The 21,149-nt window shown below is 46.3% G+C and overlaps 1 protein-coding gene across 5 annotated transcripts in view; it reads left to right on the forward strand.

Moving 5' to 3' along the window:
* Positions 1 to 21,149, forward strand: part of LOC144773613 (transient receptor potential cation channel subfamily M member 2-like) — a 1,994,366-nt gene that overhangs the window by 1,095,703 nt on the left and 877,514 nt on the right. For all 5 annotated transcript variants that reach the window (XR_013600026.1, XR_013600027.1, XM_078658754.1 and 2 more), the window contains one exon: positions 6,158 to 6,401. Coding sequence is in view for 3 of the 5 variants with exons in the window: in XM_078658754.1 (XP_078514880.1) it covers positions 6,158 to 6,401 (244 nt within the window). In the remaining 2 variants the exon portion in view is untranslated. The remainder of the gene's footprint in view (positions 1 to 6,157; positions 6,402 to 21,149) is intronic.

The raw sequence follows: 21,149 nt of genomic DNA on the forward strand, positions 1-21,149 counted from the left end.
AGGTGGGGCAGGGTTCCGGCTACGCCCAGCCGGGAGCAGCCCATATAAGGCAGGTCCTGCTGCCACGCCTCGGCCAGGAGATCCTAACGTAGGGTGTAGCCGAAGGAGAGGCCGAGGCCAGCGGGACCCGGCCAGGGGATTGCCTTTACAACGCTGAACAGTTGCAGGGGGGGGGAATGTCTCCTCGACCCTCCCCTCTCTCTCCCAGTCCGGCCGCGGTGGCCCTTGAGAGTTGCAGGTAGTCCCGCCACATGCTCTTCCGGTCCGACCACCAACGGTCGGGGGGCCGAGGCCGACGGGATCCGGCTGCAGCCGATAAACCAAGAAACCCGTTCATGGGGCCAGAGCCAGGGGCGTCCGGCCGACATCCACCGGAAGCCCGGCCCGAAGACGGACGGGACACTTCTTTCTTTTATAATGGCTGCGACAACACTGGGGGGGGATGTCTTGCACATGCCTCCGACCCCCCCCTCGTCCTCATCGCCTGGTCCGGCCATAACAAATCTCAAGCGAGACGCCGTGGGGTGCACTGGGAGGGAGAGACGGTGCGAACAGGCCTCTCCCGCCTCCCCAGGTGGAGACTTCCCAGCTGCACCCTCAGCGCTCCAGGCGCCCGGAAAACGGTTCTTCCACTGTGGCCATGCTGCAACGTCTCGCCCGGCAGGGTGGAGCCCGTCCGCTCATGTGACCCCGCAATCGCCGGTAGCTGCCGAACTCTCAAAATGGCGGTCGACCTGGCAAGAGCGGGCCCAGCATAAAGAAATGGCCCGGTCACTGGTTGACTCCACCACCGTAGTCCTCCACGACCTTGAAGATTCTAGAGGAGCCGCCGGAGTCTCCGACCCCCGATGGGGAATGACTGCCATGATCGCCCGTGGAGTGACGAAACTGTATCCGCGGGACGTCGGCGCTCCCATGCTGGCGCCAGCCTCACTTTGAATTACTAGAATCCTGCAGACCTCACTTCCGGTGAAAGCACAGTGTGACCCGGTAGGAAAAATTATTGCACCCCCTCCCCTTTTTGACTGATAGTTCAAACCACCGATCCTTTCCTTTGCCCTTTTAACGGAACTTTGGACTGCCTCCCCCTCTTTTACATTTTCTAGAGAAAACAAAACATTAACCACTACATTAGCATAGCAGTTGACACCAGAACTGTTTTGAAATTGAAAACCAACAACATCTTCAACAGAATCCTTTTTGTTTCTGCTGTGACCCTGCTACAGCACAGGCATTGTCCCCAGCAGTAATTCTGCAATGCCGGTAAGAATAGCTGTGGTGCCTACTGGACTCACTCACCCCCGCGGCGCCCCACGCCGTTTTTTGCTGGGCGGCAACTTACTAGACATCACTTTCGTGCCATCTAGATTTCAGCGCGTTCTGCTGCCTTGGAACTATTCGCACAACAGACCGCTACTGACAAGAATATTTCATTATTGGTGCTGTCAATTTCAATAAATCTATTGGATAATTAAAAAGAAATTGCCACGGTCTCTTCGTTGTTTAAATGTTTTTACTGTTTTTGTTTTGTTGTATATATTTATATGTTATTAAAGTTTTATATACCTACTACTTTGTTGGAGTGCTATATATTTTTAATGTGACACATAATTGTAAAAACTTTGATGTACAAAGAGTCATTCCTGGAATCTTCCGCTTCAGGCTCGGTCCCCTCCCCAATCACAATACAGGATGGTTTTCAGATAGTAGGAACACGTGTGGTGTGACGGATCTCATCGAGTGTGGGCCTTGATCTACTATAACTCCTTTGAAGAGGGGTGATTCTTTACAGCTGGGGCCATAAACTACATCTGCAGGGCTAGCTGATAGCCTGGACAATCGGACACAGAGAAAGAGGAGTGTCAGAGGGTGCGGTAGTGAATAGGGCGAAAGGGAGGTGTCGGGCGGGCACAGAGTGTGATTCTCAGGGAAGAGCAGCGCAGATGGGGGGAGGTTTATTGCCCATGCATAAGACAGAGAGCGGTGGTGACCAGTGCCTAGGGAAGATGCTTGCGTGGGTGAGGAGCCATGCTACGAATCGACAGCGTGCAGAGAGTGGGTCTGGTCAAGACACCTAAAATGGCTGCCGTGCACGACAAAAGTGTGGCATTTCAAAAAAGGCAAGATGGCGCAGACAATGTTTTTCAACACTTCCTCATTTCCTTCGAATCGAACGTTAACAGACGTTGGGGCATATTACCAAAGTTAAGCGATATTTATCGCTAACGATGCTTACCAACCAATTTTTTACCACTAAGCATCGTCAGAAATTATCGAAGATAAACCTTACTATTATCAAGGTATATCGCAAATGCGATAATAAACGGCCGCAATGCATGAATATCGCTAAAAACTCAGCGATATTCATGCATTACCGAGCTAATGCTCTTAGCCATGTTATCCACCTCCCATTGGATAACATGGCTAAGAACTGCTCAGGGCAGGTGTTACTTTTTGGAGATATTCGCGCTTAGCGCGAATATCTCCAAAAGTTGGTAATAGGAGATAGATATCTTGCATGTTGTAATGCAAGTTATTGTGGTATATGGAACTCATACCATAATCTCTCAGGAAAGCAGAAACTGATCCTTTTGGGACTGCCTAAAAAGGCCTAGGGGGTGAGGAGTACTCTACTTTGCCCCCTTTTCACGTTCCGAACTATTTTATTTTACTCTCTTCTGTAATTACACAAAATACCAGCGATAAGATGCATCGGAGACACACAGTGAGAGAAAGGAGGCCGGAGATGAAGAAGACATGTCAAATACACATTGGAGATAATATAGTGGCAGAAGGGAAGTAAATATGAGTAAACTTACCATGTAACATAAAAATGTTGCACTCTATACTATAAGTCTCATTTTATACTACAATCACTTCGCTACAACCTCATAAATTAAAAATAAAAATGAATAATGTCTCAAACAATTTTTGATTTCTAAATATAAATTTATTCTTCAGAATTTTCTAAATTTGAAAGAACTACTAACATGTCCTCATCAGCAATGTCCTCATGAAAAGTCTGCAATAATGATTCTTGTAACTCTATGGTCTCCAAACACTCGATAAATTCGCCATCAAGAGATTGATCAAAAAAATCATTCAAGTCATCTCCTTCTGACAATATTTCATTATTGGTGCTGTCAATTTCAATCAATGTAGTCGAATCATTCAAGTCATCTCCTTGTGACAATATTTCATTATTGGTGCTCTCAATTTCAATCAATGTAGTGGAATCATTCAAGTCATCTCCTCCTTGTGACAATATTTCATTATTGGTGCTGTCCATTTCAATCAATCTAATGGAATCATACAAGCCATCTCCTCCTTGTGACAATATTTCATTATTGGTGCTCTCAATTTCAATCAATGTAGTGGAATCATTCAAGTCATCTCCTTGTGACAATATTTCATTCTTGGTGCTGTCCATTTCAATCAATCTAATGGAATCATACAAGTCATGTCCTCCTTGTGACAATATTTCATTATTGGTGCTCTCAATTTCAATCAATGTGTTGGACAATTCAAAAGAAATTGCCACGGTCTCTTCATTGTGAGCCATTTTATTTTGAAATTGCTTGCTGTAAATTGCAGAAAAAAATAATCACTTTCATTTATCGTTTTTAGTAATACATAATATAAAACTAACTTTATCAAGTATTTAGTATAACAGAAGGACTGCAAATAAATAACAGAAAACATTTTTCAAATTATCTTCAAGTGTACAACATAGTTCCCCTTACAAATTAACAACTCACCTTTTTAAAAGTAGCAGAAGTGTTAGTACTGTGTAAATCAAACACCAGAAATTCACCACCAAAAATTCCTCACAAATGTACCTCAGACAGTAGTATCACAAAATGGCTGTGGTTTCCTCTCATTTGACATATATACATAACCAATTAACTTTCATCACACACAAATACAAAACCAAAGTAACATTTTAATTGGTTCTAAATTTCAACACTTTCAAATGTGTTTTCCCCATGCAATTTTCCATAGGACATTTACATACGTCTACAGCCTGAATGGCTGAACGGAATTACACCAAACTTGGCAAAATGGTACATCAAACCTAAGAGGTCAGGAAGGATCTACTATGCCCCCTTATGGTCATTTCCCCCTTCGCTTTGGCCTCCTCTTGTCTCTCAATCCTACCGAGGGACAAGATGGCGGCCGCTACGGACTGTTTGGAATGTTGACAGACGCCGGAGAACCAATCAGCTTCGCAAAGCTCCGTAACGCGAAAAGTACGCGAAGCGGAGCGCTGTTACAGATATATATCTTTTTTTGAACGTTAATTTCTCAAAATCCACTGGAGCACATATATTGAGACCTAGCAAAGGCACATCGGGCTAGCAGTCCCTAATATTTTGCCAAGTTTCGTGCAAATTCATTCACCCGTTCGATTATTATTATTTTGTTTTTTTTTGCCCCGCGGGGCCCTTTTAAAACCTCCACATCAAAACTAGGGGGTCAGCGAGGATCTACTATGCCCCCTTATAGTTATTTCCCCCTTTGTTTTGACCTCCTCTTGTCTCTCGATCCTACCGAGAGACAAGATGACGGCCGCTACGGACTGTTTGGAATGTTGACAGACGCCGGAGAACCAATCAGCTTCGCTTCACAAAGCTCCGTTGCGCGAAAGGTCCGCGAACCAGTGCGCTGCCCGGTCCGCTGTTACAGATATATATCTTTTTTTAAACGTTAATTTCTCAAAATCCACTGGAGCACATATATTGAGACCTACAAAAGGCACATCGGGCTACCAGTCCCTACAATTTTGCCAAGTTTCGTGCAAATCCATTCAGCCGTTCGGGCTAAAAGTGAGGCCAACCGCCCTATGGAAAACTCAATGTTAAAAACACGTTTTGGGACCCCCCTTTTTTCTCGGCCCCCCCTTGACGAACCCCCCCCAAATTTTCAAGGGCTGCTCAGAAACAAAATGTGCCATTTTCCTGAAAATTTCAGCCAATTCCGTCCACAAACGCCAAAGTTATTAGACATAGAATTTTCAAAAAACCCATAGAGAAAAAATCCTAACTATATATACCTACTGGCGACCGCCAGTAGGTAATATATATATATATATATATATATATACATACACATACACACGTACATAGTCTGTATCTTCTGCCCCTACCGTTTATTATTTATATTATGTTTAAATTATACAAATGTTTCTGTATGCAATAGCTATCAGTTTTAAGAGTGTCGGTTTAAGTTATATCCGCTCCTCTAAAGGTTGACAATATGAATTTGACACACTTAGAGTGATACAAGAAACAAGGTACTGCTGACTGCTAGCTACTCTGATTCAAGCATGTGAATCTATGAAAGTTCCAATACTGGTGTAGGAAAATGAGTTACTTACCTGTAACGGTAGTACCTCAGTATTGTACTCTTTCATAGATTCACATGCAACCCACTATCCTCCCCTGAGTGGCTCACGGTTGGATTTTTATAGATGTACCTGTTGCACAGGTGCTGTGAAAATCTGATGGTCTAAGATTCTCTCAGGAGTGATTTAGAGGGTGAGAGATCCTGATTGGTTCAGGATTGACTTTTGGTCTCTTTTACAAAACAATGGAGATAAGTTACAAAACGGAAATGGGACTGTGCCTGCGTTCTGCTTTGTACTAGCTTTGCATTGCTATTTTGATGTACCGGGGACTCCCATTTCAATGATGGGAAATTATTCAAGCCTGTGAATCTATGACAGATTCCAATACTGGAGAACTACAGTTACAGGTTAATAACTTATTTTTTTATAGTACCCGGAAGCACGTTACAGCTCAGTAACCGTGTCTCTTTTGTACACACCTAAGTGCTAGAGTGATGAATGTCCGCTGCTAGTCTCATTCTAGTACATGAATGCAGATGTTACAAGTCTGTAACTGTGTATCTTTGGAGCAACCCTATATGCTAGATTGAATGCTCAGTGATATTGAATGCTCAGTGATAGTCTCATTCTACTACACAGAAGCAGATGTTACAGGTTTGTAACAGTGTCTCTTTTGAACAACCCTATGCACTAAATTGATGAATGCTAGATACTAGCCCTATTCTAGTACAAGGAAGAAAATGTTACATGTCTGTAACTGTATCTCTATTGAACAATCCTACACAATGCCCAATGCTAATCTTATTCCAGGACACGGACACAGAAGTCTTTTGAAAATGAAGAAAGAAAACCACCAGCACTGAGCTTTTTGCAGCGCCTTGCGAATTTCTATACTGCTCCTGTGGTGATTTTTTACTGGAATGCTGTTACATTCATTTGTTTTCTCTTATTGTTTGCCTACATTCTCATGATGGATTTCCATGAAGTGCCATCCTGGAGAGAGTACCTGCTGTATGTTTGGGCTTTTACTTCATTGTGTGAAGAAGCAAGGCAGGTAATTTACATGCTGACTAACTACAAACAATATTACATATAAATGCATTGCCTGTATTTTATTTATTTATGTGACTTATAGAGCGCCCGAATCACCCCTGAATGGGTATCACTGCGCTATAGTACTGCATAGAGGTCAGCGTCGGATAGAGGAGGGGGATTACAGAGTCATCGAAGTAGATTGAAAAAGCGTGGTTTTGAGAAGTCGTCGGAATTGGAGATAGTTGGAACATTCAGGCAAGTGAAGTGGAAGTTGATTCCAATAAGAGGGGGCGAGGTAATAAAATGCCTTCCCCCAGAGCGTGATTTCTTAATCCGGGGAACAACAAGAAGAGATTTCGATCCAGACTGGAGTGTTCTGGAGGGCTGATGGCATGTAAGATAACTGGGAGCTTTGCTTTGGAGGGCCTTGTGTACTAGACAGAAGATTTTAAAGCGGATCAGTTTACAAACAGGCAACCAATGAAGTCCCTGAAGTAGAGGTAAGGAAGCAGTTCTGGCTGGGGAACTGGAAACCAGATTTGTTGCAGTGTTTTGAACCACCTGAAGTCTATTGAGTGATGCTTCAGAGGCTGCAATCAGGATGGCATTTCAGTAGTCAAGACGACTTGCCACAAGGGCCTGTAGCAGAGTTTTCCTGACTGTTAGAGGGAGTAAAGGAAAAGCCTTTCTCAAAAGACTTAAAGTAAAGAAGCAGGATCCCACTGTGGTTAAAACTTGTGTTTCCATCAAGATGTTCAGATCTAAATGCATGCCTAGATTTTTTACCACTGCCTTGGGAGTAGGAGTGGAACCCAAATTGGAAGGCCACCATTCTGGGGACCAAAGTTAGAGTGCCTCTCCAAAGAGCATGATTTTTATTTTACTGGCATTCAACTGGAGAAAGTTGTTCCTCATACATTCCGAAATTGCATTCATACCTTTAGAGAAGGGAAACATCTTTTACCACGCAGTGCCTTTACGATGCAACTTTTACAACGCAAATCATTACAACACATTGCGCTGGGGGGCACTCTAGGATAGGGAATAGGTTTAATTAACTATCCAACACCTTCCCTACTATATACGGGGACTGGAGTTGGAATAGTAAATTAAACTATTCACTATCCAGCGCCCCAAAGCACTATGCGTTGTAAGGGCATGCATTGTAAAAACAGCGTTGTAAAGGCATGCGATGTAAAAGCATGCGTTGTAATGTCATACATCCTCAGAGAAGGCCAACTGGGTGTTAGCAGAGTTTCTGTCAAATGCCATTAGCAGCTGGGTGTCATCAGCATAAGAAACAGCGATAAAGCCCAGGGTCCTTAGGAGATCTGCCAGGGGGGCCACATTAATGTTAAACAACGTGGGGCTCAGGCAGGATCCCTGGGTCACACCTTTAGTCAGCTTTGATGTAGAGGAGTGGAAAGAACCTAAAGTGACAGTTTGGGTGCGATTGTTTAGGAAATTAGCCAGCCACAGATAGGCTTGATTTTGAATTGCAACATTTCTTAGTCTGGATAGAAGAATGGTATGGGATATCATGTCAAACGCTGCTGATAAATCCGTCAGCACTAACAGTACCGCTTGCCCTTATCAAGGAAATGTCGGAGATTGTCTGCTACTGGAACTAAAGCTGTCTCTGTACTAAAATTTGGGCGAAAACCCGACTGGGAGGAATCTGGACCCCCGGTTGATTCCATGAAATCAGAAAGATGATGGTTTGGCCAAGTACGGCAACAAGGAGATAGGGTGGTAATTAGATAGATCTTCCTGAGAAGCGCTAGTTTTTTTTCCGAATTGGTATTATTTTGGCAGCTTTTCATTCAGTAGATAGTATGCCCGAGATCAACGGGGAATTAAGGATAGGGCAGATCAATGGAGTCAGCTGTTTATGAAGCAGCATGGAAGTCTTCTGCAGGTAACACATCCTTAGGGCAGCCAGATTTGACTATTTTCACGAGGGACTCCACTGTGTATATGGTTAGAGGGGGAAGCAATCTAAAAGGTTTGCGGGGTTAGAGTGAGGTAGGTAAAATACAGTGTTAGTTGATAGGTAATCTTTATCTTTGATAATATTGTCATATGTCATATGTATCAATGCTGTACACATAAAAACATGTGTAGTTCTTAAAGGTGCAGAATATATTAGGAAAACCTATGTATTTCAGTATGATTTTCATAAATATATATGACCAGTTCATTTACTCCTTCTATCAGCGTAAAGCCATTGTCACATGTAGAATGATACATAAGCCAAAACAACCCGCTGATTGTAGTTCTGGAAGGGGATATCACTGACCACTTATGCCAGGTAGAGGTCTGTTGGCATCTGTCTGGCCTGTCATGCCTCCAGTCTCTCCACAGTGCAGTCACCCTATGTCAGTTATCTTTCACTAGGTATCAGATAAAGCCACAACCTTGTTCAGGTTTTAGACGCAAAAAAGGTTTGCATTATTACATTAAGACATCTTCTCTGGCATGACAGGGATTGCTTTGACCATAATGCTTCAACCACCGTCGTAGAAGCACTTTCTTCAAAACTGGAATGTTGTCTGCCCATCATGTTGTGGCAGCCATTCCCCCTATTTTCAAGTCTGGCGTTTTAGACAGTTTTAGTCTCACCAGAATATTGTTTTTACCATGACAAGCACGCATAGTATACATAGATTTAGGGGCTTTTGGTCAGTAGCTTTTATCCATTGATCTGGTAATCTGTCATACACATTTTGCATCTAACCACCTCTGCATCCGGCATGGGGCAATGAGTCAGTCCACTTTGCCCAGTAGCTCTCAACACTACCTGTTCTCCTAAGGCCAGAATGGGCTGTTAGAATTATTACAGTTTATAATCCTAACTGACTCAGAGAACATGGTAGAAACTCGAGTTTTGTATGCCTGAACTCAGAATGATAAAATACATCTTTTAGTGAAGTTGGTTTTAACATTCTGTGTATGCAAATACCATTTTTAGAAAGTAGGTATTTGCTTGCCTAACCTTTCAAGCCTGCCTCTGCTAGGTTGTGTATTCCCTTATTTGGTTTTGTGAGTGACAGGGCTGGGGGATTCCAAGAGACAGGATGAGTAGGCCCAGTGATGAATAGAGAGATCTGCATCTAGATGGGAGGGAGGAGTTGCACCTGAACCTTGAATAGGGCTGTGCCTGCCTTCCACAATGCTGGCTCCACCTCCTGGGGAGCGGCTGATGAGTCTGCCCTGCACACTGAAAGAAGAGAAGGAGTCCTGTAAACAAAGTGCTCCAGGACTGTACTTGTCTTTCACAATGCTGGCTCCACCTCCTGTGGGGCGTCTGATGTTTCTGCCCTGCACTGTGGAACGAAAGGAGAAGTTTGGTAAACAGAGTGCTTCAGAACAGGTTTGGACTGGGCAAAGGCCCCTCTCCCCTCAGTGAACAGAGGATTTTGGGGTATAAATATTGGGACCCTGATCTCATGAAATTAGATCACTTTGGACTACAAGAAGAAACCTTTAATGAGGAGAGGAACCTGAAGAAACTGAGGAGAGACTATTCCCAAGCTGAAGTGCTGCTTGGGGGATTGGCCTGCATTGGTTGCCTTACTGCCAAAAGAAGGAGAAAGGAACTTTGTGTACTTTGCTTTCAACTTGTGAAGGATCTCCAAGGGTTTGGAAAAGAGCTTGCCTCCTGCTGAAGTCTCAGGAACAAAAGGGGGTGGTGATGGACGGAGCATCTGAACCAATCAAACACTCACACCTAATCAAAAGATCTGGGTTTGATCCATCACCGTTCTTTAGCCCACTCTGCCACCCCAGTTCAGACATGGCTATATGCAAATCAGTCTGACCCTGTGCCTCATGGGAACAGTCCAGCCCGAACTGCCAAGCCATGCCTTCCCTGGACTGGAAACAAGCTTCCGAGGACCGGTTTCTGGCATTCCAGCCATCTTCAGCCCGGCTTGCTTGAATCCAGTGGCAAAGTGAGCAAGGGACTCACGTCTGAGCATACCCTGCCACACTTATGGCGGCCAAAGCGGTACAAAAGGGGGTGGTGATGGACGGAGCATCTGAACCAATCAAACACTCACACCCAGTCAAAAGATCTGGGTTTGATCCATCACCGTTCTTTAGCCCACTCTGCCACCCCAGTTCAGACATGGCTATATGCAAATCAGTCTGACCCTGTGCCTCATGGGAACAGTCCAGCCCGAACTGCCAAGCCATGCCTTCCCTGGACCGGAAACAAGCTTCCGAGGACCGGTTTCTGGCATTCCAGCCGTCTTCAGCCCGGCTTGCTTGAATCCAGTGGCAAAGTGAGCAAGGGACTCACGTCTGAGCATACCCTGCCACACTTATGGTGGCCAAAGCGATACAAAAGGGGGTGGTGATGGACGGAGCATCTGAACCAATCAAACACTCACACCCTGTCAAAAGATCTGGGTTTGATCCATCACCGTTCTTTAGCCCACTCTGCCACCCCAGTTCAGACATGGCTATATGCAAATCAGTCTGACCCTGTGCCTCATGGGAACAGTCCAGCCCGAACTGCCAAGCCATGCCTTCCCTGGACCGGAAACAAGCTTCCGAGGACCGGTTTCTGGCATTCCAGCCGTCTTCAGCCCGGCTTGCTTGAATCCAGTGGCAAAGTGAGCAAGGGACTCACGTCTGAGCATACCCTGCCACACTTATGGTGGCCAAAGCGATACAAAAGGGGGTGGTGATGGACGGAGCATCTGAACCAATCAAACACTCACACCCTGTCAAAAGATCTGGGTTTGATCCATCACCGTTCTTTAGCCCACTCTGCCACCCCAGTTCAGACATGGCTATATGCAAATCAGTCTGACCCTGTGCCTCATGGGAACAGTCCAGCCCGAACTGCCAAGCCATGCCTTCCCTGGACCGGAAACAAGCTTCCGAGGACCGGTTTCTGGCATTCCAGCCGTCTTCAGCCCGGCTTGCCTGAATCCAGTGGCAAAGTGAGCAAGGGACTCACGTCTGAGCATACCCTGCCACACTTATGGCGGCCAAAGCGGTACAAAAGGGGGTGGTGATGGACGGAGCATCTGAACCAATCAAACACTCACACCCAGTCAAAAGATCTGGGTTTGATCCATCACCGTTCTTTAGCCCACTCTGCCACCCCAGTTCAGACATGGCTATATGCAAATCAGTCTGACCCTGTGCCTCATGGGAACAGTCCAGCCCGAACTGCCAAGCCATGCCTTCCCTGGACCGGAAACAAGCTTCCGAGGACCGGTTTCTGGCATTCCAGACATCTTCAGCCCGGCTTGCTTGAATCCAGTGGCAAAGTGAGCAAGGGACTCACGTCTGAGCATACCCTGCCACACTTATGGCGGCCAAAGCGGTACAAAAGGGGGTGGTGATGGACGGAGCATCTGAACCAATCAAACACTCACACCCAGTCAAAAGATCTGGGACAACATACTTCAACCCCAGCTCCCCAGAATTCTTTTGGAAGTGCCTGCTGCTGTTTTGGGCCTTCTGAGGAACTGCGTGTCGCAAGAGCTGGAAGCGCGACTCATCAGGAAAAAGCGTGTTGCTGTCGCTGTGCCTGCCGTCGCACGTCCGAAGGAGGGTGTCGCCGCTGGAACTGTCGCACTGCACCGCATCGAGAGAAGTGTGCCGCAACGAAGAGGAAGCGTGTTGCCGTCGCTGCTGCTGCCGTCGTAACTCCAAAGAAGGGTGTCGCCGCTGTAGCTGTCGCATTACACCGCATCGAAAGAAGAGTCTCGCAACGAGGTTGGAGCATGTCGCCGTCGCTGTGCCTCCCGTCGCAACTCCCAAGGAACTGTCGCACTGCACTGCATCGAAGAAAAGCGCCTTGCATCCCCGAGAAACGCGCCGCCCTTGGAGCTGCTGACGTCGCATCATGGATGTCGCCTCTGTAGTTGTCGCATTGTGCGGAAATGTCACACATCGTGGGAGAAGAGTGCCGCCGTTGGAGCTGTTGTCGTTGCGTCGCTGAATCAGGGTGTCGCCGCTGCAGTCCACGCATCGAACCGAGAACTTCTCGCATCCCCGGAGAAGCGTGCCGCATCTGGAAGATCTTCACGTCTTTATTTCTTTTGTACTTGAACTTTGCCGCATTTCCCTCGCTGCGACATTGCTTGTTGTGGAAGCGCAACGCAACCTAAGGTACATTGACCCAAAGTGTCGCATCTTAAGAACTGAACTAAACTAAGCTAAATCTACCATCTTAAAGTAACAGTATTGTATATTTTTGTCGTTTATGGTCTTGTGGTAGCTTTATATAAAGTATACTTATTTATTATATAAAAAGCTTGTGTGGTGTCCATCTGTAGTGTTGTCACTGGGTTACTGTATGTGGTCACAAATGCTTTACACACTGTCTCTGAGATAAGCCTGTCTGATTGTGCCAAGCTACCAAGGTGGTGAGCAGGGTTTATTTTATGAGTGTAATCCCCTTATCCTGACTAGAGGCAAGGGTCCCTATTTGTCACAAGTACCTACCTGTGCCAACTAGAGACCCCCAAATCTAACATGTGATTTGCTGGATTATTTGGCGAGCAGCCAGAAGCCTAGAGAGCTCACATCCTGTCAGCCATGTTGCTTGGCCATGCCCCCCAGTGTGCATACTGTTTTAATTCGGAACAGTGTTTGCCCTCAAGATCATGGCATAATTTTGGGGTCAAGATTTTGAAAAATAACCTCAGGTGTGCAGTGGTCCAAGACTTTAAAAGTTCTATTGTGCAGTGTGAAACATTTAATGCTGTGCTAAGATTCCGCACCCGCCCGCATATAATCCTACGATATTGTGCCCATTTGGATCCTCCTGCCTCAAATTTGGCTCCATATGCTTCACGGGAAGGCCGAGTACTGGGGGTCTTCCATGATCGAGGGCTGCTCCGGGGCCGAAGATTGACAGTGGCCTGCGCCGCCCTGATGGTTTCGGCGGGCATGGTGGGCGTTGCTGATGCTGCAGCATCCTGCTCGTGAGGTAGCTCTGCTGTGGAGAGGACGGGCCCAACAAATGACCGAGTGCCTCTCTGGTGCTCGCGGACTCCCTCATCAGCTCATAGATCTGTGAGGTCAAGGTGAGGGCGGGACTCGGCTCCTGGACTCGAGTGCGGGGGGGAGCCCTGAGACACCTGGCGGCTGAAATCGTTGCCCGATCGGGGCACCTCTACCCAGGATCTGTGGTGGGGTGGTTGCCTCAACCCCCTCTCCCTGCCTGTCTGGACTGTGTGCAGAGGGGGCGATCGAACTGGCCTTGAGGGGATGCGGGGTGGCCCATTTCATCCGCAAATTGAGGTTGTCGATCGGGGCCTTCCCGTTCCCTCTCGCCCCTCCCCCTTCATCCTTGGGAGGCCTTCCTGTGAACGATTGAAGGGATCCTGGCCTCCTCCTTCCCCTCTCCTCCCTCTGCTCCAGAGCTCTGGGGACTCAAGACCTGCCGGGGCATTCTGCGTCACTAGATCGGCATAGGAGGAGCTGGAAGGCCGGAAGCTGGGTCTGGTCTGGTGGCTCAGTGGACTAATGCATGCACTCCAGGGGCCTGTGTTCGACCTCATGGTCACAGGTTCAAATTCCGGCAGGTCCTCTCAGCCTTTCATCCATCTTAGGTCGATAAAATGAGCACCATTGAGTTGGGTAACAATAAACATCTGTTTCAGCATCAAGATACCTGTTAGGAGTGAATGTGAGCTTTACAAATACACATGTTATGTTAGTTATAGCCTCACACCCAACATTAAAACAGAGGTGAGGTGGCGATGGACATGGGATGACATTGGCTGCACTCGGAGCGGAGTGCGGGCGACACTGTGGGGATTGGCTACTAGGCCCCCATATGAGCCAGAACTGAGTGCACGTGGGGGGTACTGTTGGATATGAGCGGACTGAATGTGATCCCTCCTTCCCCCCACGGCTCCTGACTGCAAGTCTTTGGGGTGACCTGCATCTCCTTCAGCCACCCTAACTGTAGCAAATCGGTGGGTGGTCACCTTTATCGGGTACAGAGACACCTTACTCAACAGGCGTTTACTGCCATGCGAGCACACTGCCTGACATGGCCCTACTCCCTGCTCGCAGATAGCAGGGCGCCGGTTTTTGGGCCGATTGGTGAGCTGAGCAGACTGGGAAGCATTGGGCAATGACCATCTACCTAGGGCTGCCCAACAAACAAAGATAGACCAATTTACAGCTCAGGGTACACCTATCAAGACAGTCACGTTGCCTTTGATGTCTACAGGAGGAGGTTTGGCACAACCTGAGCCCATGGGATCTCAAATACTGACAGCCATAGAATCCTCCAGTGCAATGGTGCAGGCAAAAATTGATGTAGTCTCTCTGGACGTTAGACTGCTGCGTACAGATCTACACACCGTCGCAGATCGATCACTAGCAACAGAACAGACGGTCAGTGAATTGCGAGAGGAGGTTTTGGCCCTGAAGGTGATGCTCACTGAGCTCTCCCTAAAGACAATGTCATTAGAGCGATGGGCGAAGGATGCTGAGGGATGGTTCCGCAGGTGTAATTTGCGCTTCGCTGGTTTTCCGGAGGGAGTTGAGGAGAGAGAGACGAAACTCTTCCTAGAAAAATGGCGCTGCCTATGCCGAGCCGTGCTCTCCATGCCACGGGAGTCATGCTATCCTGGCTGATTAGGGCCGAAACCGGTCCTAGGATGCTTGTTTCCAGTCCAGGACCTGTTCTGGCAGTTCGGGCTTGGCTGTTTCCATTGGGCGCAGGGTCACGACTGATTTGCATATGGCTGGGTCCAAACTGGAATGGTATGGTGAGAAAAAAAACAATGGATTTAGTCCCAGATCTCTGTACTAGGGTGAATGTATGACATTGATCTGAATTATGTCCATCAATTGTTCTTCTTGCATTTGTGACCCCGAGTAGAACGGGTATAACCAGATGTGGGTCCAGTGCTTTCCATGCCACTGGAGTCAAGCTATCCTGACTGATGAGGGCTGAAAGCCCGAAACCGATCCTAGGATGCTCGTTTCCAATCCAGGGAGGACCTGGCCTGGCAGTTCCGGCTGGACTGTTCCCATTGGGCGCAAGGTCAAGACTGATTTGCAAATGGCTGCGTCCAAACTGGAATGGCATGGTGAGCAAAACAACGATGGATTTAGGCCCAGATCTCTGTACTGGGGTGAATGTATGACATTGTTCTGCATTCTGTCCATCAATTGTTCTTTTTGCATTTGCCGAGCTTTACTCAATTTTCATAATAGAGCGAGCACGCTGAGCGATTACTGCACCGCCACCGCCGGGTGCTCTACTCAGGACTCCCTTCACCAAGAGCCTAAATTTCCGGGATAGGGACTGTATCCTCAGGGCTGCTTGATGATATGGAGACCTGATCTTTGAGAACCAGAAAATGTGTATATTCCCAGATTACACTTGGATGGTTCAACAGCAAAGAGCGTCTTTCCTTGGAGTTGAACAAAATTTGCGTGCCATAAATCTCCAGTACCTGCTCCATTACCCAGCGAAACTGAAATTTCTCCATGCAGACTGTGCACATTTCTATATGACGCCAGAGGAAGTATAGGGCTGGTTGGAGGTCCATGGCGAAGGGAGGGTGCTACAAAGGGGAAAAGTGACGGGTAGACCCTTCGTTAGTCCTCAGAGTGGAAACAGCAAAACCCATGCTGAGAAACCCAGGAAAAACTCTAGATCAACACAGAGGGTGGTGGCGCAATGTGATGGGTCCTTGGAACCTGAGGGAGCGGACTTGGGTGGAGAGGGCAGGAGATCCCCCAGGATAGATAGTGAAACCCAGTGAGCTTAACAGGACGTTGCCATGGCTCTAGTGGAGGTAGTGACGGCCAAGGGTTCAGACACAAGCATGGCTGAGGTCATTGCAGATACTCTGCAGCTAATGAACCCTGCATGAGTTCATACAAAGATGACATAATGGCGAACTGAGGAAACCCAATAAGGGTATTGTATATTTTTTTTTTATATATCTATATATTTTTTCTTGTAAACATTGACAGATCTGAACAATAAAGTCATGAGTGCATGAGACCAAGGGATCGACGGACATTGACAGTCGGTGTGAGACAGGAAATAGTACAACACTTCCTCTGAAATAGAGCATGATCAGATTTCGCAGTGTTACATATATACATGCAATAAAGTTATTGTTGGGGCCACAACGCATGCCGTGACCCCTTTCTATGGTGTGTCGGACTGGAATATAAAGGTGTTGCCTTTCCCTTTTTTCTCTTATTACAGCGGGAAGAACCCGGATGCTCACAGTGATTGTGCGGGTGGGCTACGCCCCACGCATCCCCTTCTACCTTGTTTCTTTCCCACTACATCCACCCTCTTTCGGCTCTGTCTCTTCTAATGTTCGTATTTTTCACCGTTTACTCACTCTCCTTATTCATTGGGAAGTGGTATTGTCTGATTGGTGGCACGTTGTAGATGTGAATGAATGTGGATGGCTGAGGTATACATGGAAGCATGTGACGATTGGGCTAGGGTGGGCTCGGCAGACGGACACTCTATTGGCCCGAGCAGAGCGCAACACTTTGACTCGATAGAGGAGACAATCAGACATATCAATGTGTAGTGGCTGTGGTAGTATGAGCAAAATGATGTCTGAGTAGAGCGCGAGAGTATCATTGATTTTGGTATTGTTTTTCATTGCACAGATGGAAATTGTATTATTGTTATCAAGGTTCAAGATTTGGGCGGAGGTTCTGAGTTTGGGGATTATATGGGGATGCACGAAGGTTCATTACAGTGTCTACCCTGGGGTTGGGCGGTTCAAATGTTCAAGATATGGGTTATTTGGCAGTGCCCGCAGCAAAAGGCAGGTAGATAACATAAATATTGGGACTGGTAATTACCGTTGGTCATGGGACACCACAAAATTATAACATGGAATGTGAAAGGGTTTAATTTGTTTGTGAAGCGATATAGAATACAGGCATATCTGCTGCGACAAGGTACTGGTGGCTGTGCTACAAGAGACATACCTATTAGACACAGAGACTCAGAAAATGGAGGGGACAATTGTTTGCATCCACCTTCTCTTCCTATGTCAGTGGGGTGGCCATATGCATAGCTCCACAGGTCTCATTTAAGTTGCGCAGCTATGAAGCTGATGTAGAGGGTAGATACGGAATAGTGCATGGTGATATAGATGGGATGGAAGTGTACCTGGTGAACGTCTATGCCCCAAATACAGATGAGGTTGACTTCTTTAACAATAATTGGGATACCATAAGTATGGGTGGGTGACTTTAACTGCGTGTTAGATTTTGCATTAGATAGACATCCTCCAAAATACCACACTAAGCCAAATATTTTGCCTGCTCTCAGAAGGGTGAAGAATAGGCTCCACTGTGTAGACATCTGGTGTGAAATGCACCTGGAAGAGCAGCAGTATACGTGCTATACGCCGGCCTGCAAGGTCTATAGTAGGCTTGACCGTTTCTTACTCTCCCGAGCAGTATGTGGCGATGTGGGCAGGACTGCAGTGCTGGGCCGCTTCTTAACTGTTAATGCCCATGTGTTGCTAGAATGGAACAGCCGAGATTCCCGTTATGGCGATTGCAGCCATCCGCATGAGACCAGGTATTTAGAGAAGAACTTAGGAAAACCATACTTCAATTAAAAATGGTCCACCACAGAAACTAGGAGCAATGAATGGGATACATTTAAAGTGGTCACCAGAGGGGACTGCTTGTCCAGAGTGGGGGGCACTAGGAGGCGATTGGAACTGGAACTGAAAGAGGCAGAGAAAAAGCTGACCAAATTGAAGCGTGAGAACCGTGCCATGGATCGGCCTTCGGAGGCCCGTTTACAGGTGTAGCGTACAGTTGGGGTGGCCTGGGATAGACTAGATTGTTTGACCGGCAGGGAATACCAGCAGTGATTACACATAGAGGGCGACAGGTCAGGGAGATTGCTCGTGTGGTTTCTAAAATGTGAGGGCCCATACCCGATAATTCTTACACTACATCGCCCTGAAGGAGGGATGACTTGTCGTGTATTTCTATAGGTTCTGATTCGATCCCCCTATTCCTGACCCTATTCTGGTTAAACTTACTAGCTAGTTAACTAACAGTCAGCCCATGAGGCAAGAAATCCCCCATGATGCAGATACCGTTATCTGACGCAGTCACACTACGGCACAGGAACGTGTTATCTGATTAGGTCATAACGCTTGAGATCTAATTAGACAAGCGACATTCCTCCAGCCCCTGATAAGGCATACGACGTTCTCATAACAAATCAAACCTATGACAACCTGGATAATCCGTGCGGCCATTGTTTTGATTTCACAGAGAACTTTAGTAAAGAATGTGCTAACGAGCAAGTCGTATGACATCTTTATTGACGTACCTATGTCCATCCTTACGTCAATCTCGGCACCTTTAAGGTATAAATATTGCCGACCTTGCCCTATGCAAACACACGCGTGGTGACAAGACGGAGCAGCCATACTTGCCGAAGCCGAGAGCAGAAGCAGACCCCGCAGGCAGCAGCCCCGCCTTCCTGACGCGCTGAGAGACGCGCTGCTATCTCAAGCCGAGAGACCCAGCACCGGCGCTTCTGGGCAGCCCTCGCAGGCAGCCTGGAATATCGAGAGCAGAGAAAGAGATACCATTCCTCATTCATCCTAAATTCCAGGTACAGAACTGAATAACCCCTCCTAGAGAATTCTTTAGTTATTCACTTGGCAAAAACAAACTTAACTTAAACTGTAACTTTCTATTCCCGCCCACGCATTAGACTTAGGTCAGGTACACGGGGTAGGCGTATTTAGAAACACCAGTTGAGTACGTTTAGTCAAAATGTATATGTGTATGTAAATATATTTTAATCATTTTAAACATCATATGGCTCAGAAACCATATCAATGTTTTTACAGTATTATTTTATACTATTGCTTCTAATGTATGCACTTTACTTAACTATAAGTATTGCAATAATATCGATCCATTTCTCTTGTACGAGAAAAGAGACTGATCAATAAATAACATCTTTTATTGAACACGCCCGTCTCTTCCTTTTCTCTACATTCTGATGAGACTAAGAATGCACGTACTGACTGAGTAAAATAATTGCCTTGTGCTCACACGACTCTCGAGATTGACTCTTGATTAGGGGAGAGCAAAGTTGTCATGTTCTATGGTTGTCAGAAACTAAATCCCTTCTTGTCTAATCAGGGGAGTTCATCCTTCCTTGAACATTCGAGAAAGTTTCTAGCGAACTCTGAGCTTAGCTGGCAAACCCAAAAATTAAGTCTAGTATCGACAGTAGTAGACCTAGTTAACGTCTGGCCTAGGCCTTTACTGCTGTAGGTACTATTCCAATGCGCAGAGCCTATTGGGAAAATAGGAGCTACACTACATGGCGCCCAACGTGTTTGGAAAGGGCGATAAAACTAACGTAAGACATTTAGAGTAACTCAGTCGTGCTTTCTCACTCAGACCCCTTCTCCCAAATACTCCAAAGACGTCTGGAGTGGGTGAAAGGTTATTATATCCTCCAAAACCTCGCAGGAGGGAACTCCTATGTATGGTTCTTGGTCTAGTCAACGTTGAAGGATAAAACAGTTCCAGAATATTGTGCATCTAATCTCTGTTTCCATAAAGAAACCTGATCTGCAAATAGACATAATACCATCCTGTCTGTAAAATGGGAGACAGTGATGGAGAAAGAGAGGCAATTAGATTAGCTACTGAAATAGCAGCAGCTGATACTACAGCACTCGATGCAGACCCGGATATAATACTCATCCAGGTCGCCAAAAGGAGAGCTATAACTCTAAAACTTATAGAAAATGGACTGACACCTAGAGGTGGTACAGTCATATTCGTAATCGAGGCACACGAATATCGGCAGACAGAGGTATACTATACATGGATACATTTTCCAGCAGCAAATGCTGTAACAAAGTACTTCCACTATTACAAATTCCAAGAGCATTTGCTCTTATTTGATGGCGCCCTAATACATAACAATCACATTACAAGGCTCGGTCCTTTAGGAAGACCAGGAGCAACGTGGCCGGTCCTAGCCGGATACACACCACATCCAGACATCGAAAGAATGCCTGCAGCAGAGCTGTTAATACAGCTAAAACAACTACTAAAAATTCACAGACAATTAGTTCAGTATGTAATGCGGACTTCAACAATTCAGCCAGCGATTAAACTTCCACAGCTGACCCCTCACCAGGGGAACACAAATAAAATTACACCACAGAACATCCAATCCTGCCTAGGTAAAGTTCCAGCTAAACGGGAACAAATACCATTCTGGTTGGCACAGAAAATTACCCAAATAGAGGCGGTGTTTCCTGACACCACCCCGCTGGAAAAACACAGGATTCTGACTATATGTCTCCCAATGGGAATCGCACCACACATTGAGGACTGTGACACTTGGGGTACAGTCTTTGCTTCAATCTACACAAAAACGCACGGTGTTCCATCCATTTCGGTAATACCAGATGTGCTAAAACAAATTCAAGATGAATACGGTCCAGAACCTGCTTTAACTCTTGGTATGAAATTACTGAAAGACTTCAAGCAAGTCTCGGCTATATTACTAGCCAACATAAAAGGTGAAGCAGCAAACGTGGCGATCCGCCAGAGGTTAAAAGAGACAGATATAGCAGACCAACCAGCTGAAATTGCCAGAATCATAGAAAAATCCTATGAAGAACTAGGCAGAGATAGTCTAGGTGGAATACCAGTAAAACCGCAACTGACTACAAGTCCAGAAAAAATATTTTTTAATAGTAATTCACCAAAAAAGAACTGGGAT

The sequence above is a fragment of the Lissotriton helveticus genome, chromosome 8 (assembly GCF_964261635.1).
Source record: "Lissotriton helveticus chromosome 8, aLisHel1.1, whole genome shotgun sequence".
Taxonomy (NCBI): Eukaryota; Metazoa; Chordata; class Amphibia; order Caudata; family Salamandridae; genus Lissotriton; species Lissotriton helveticus.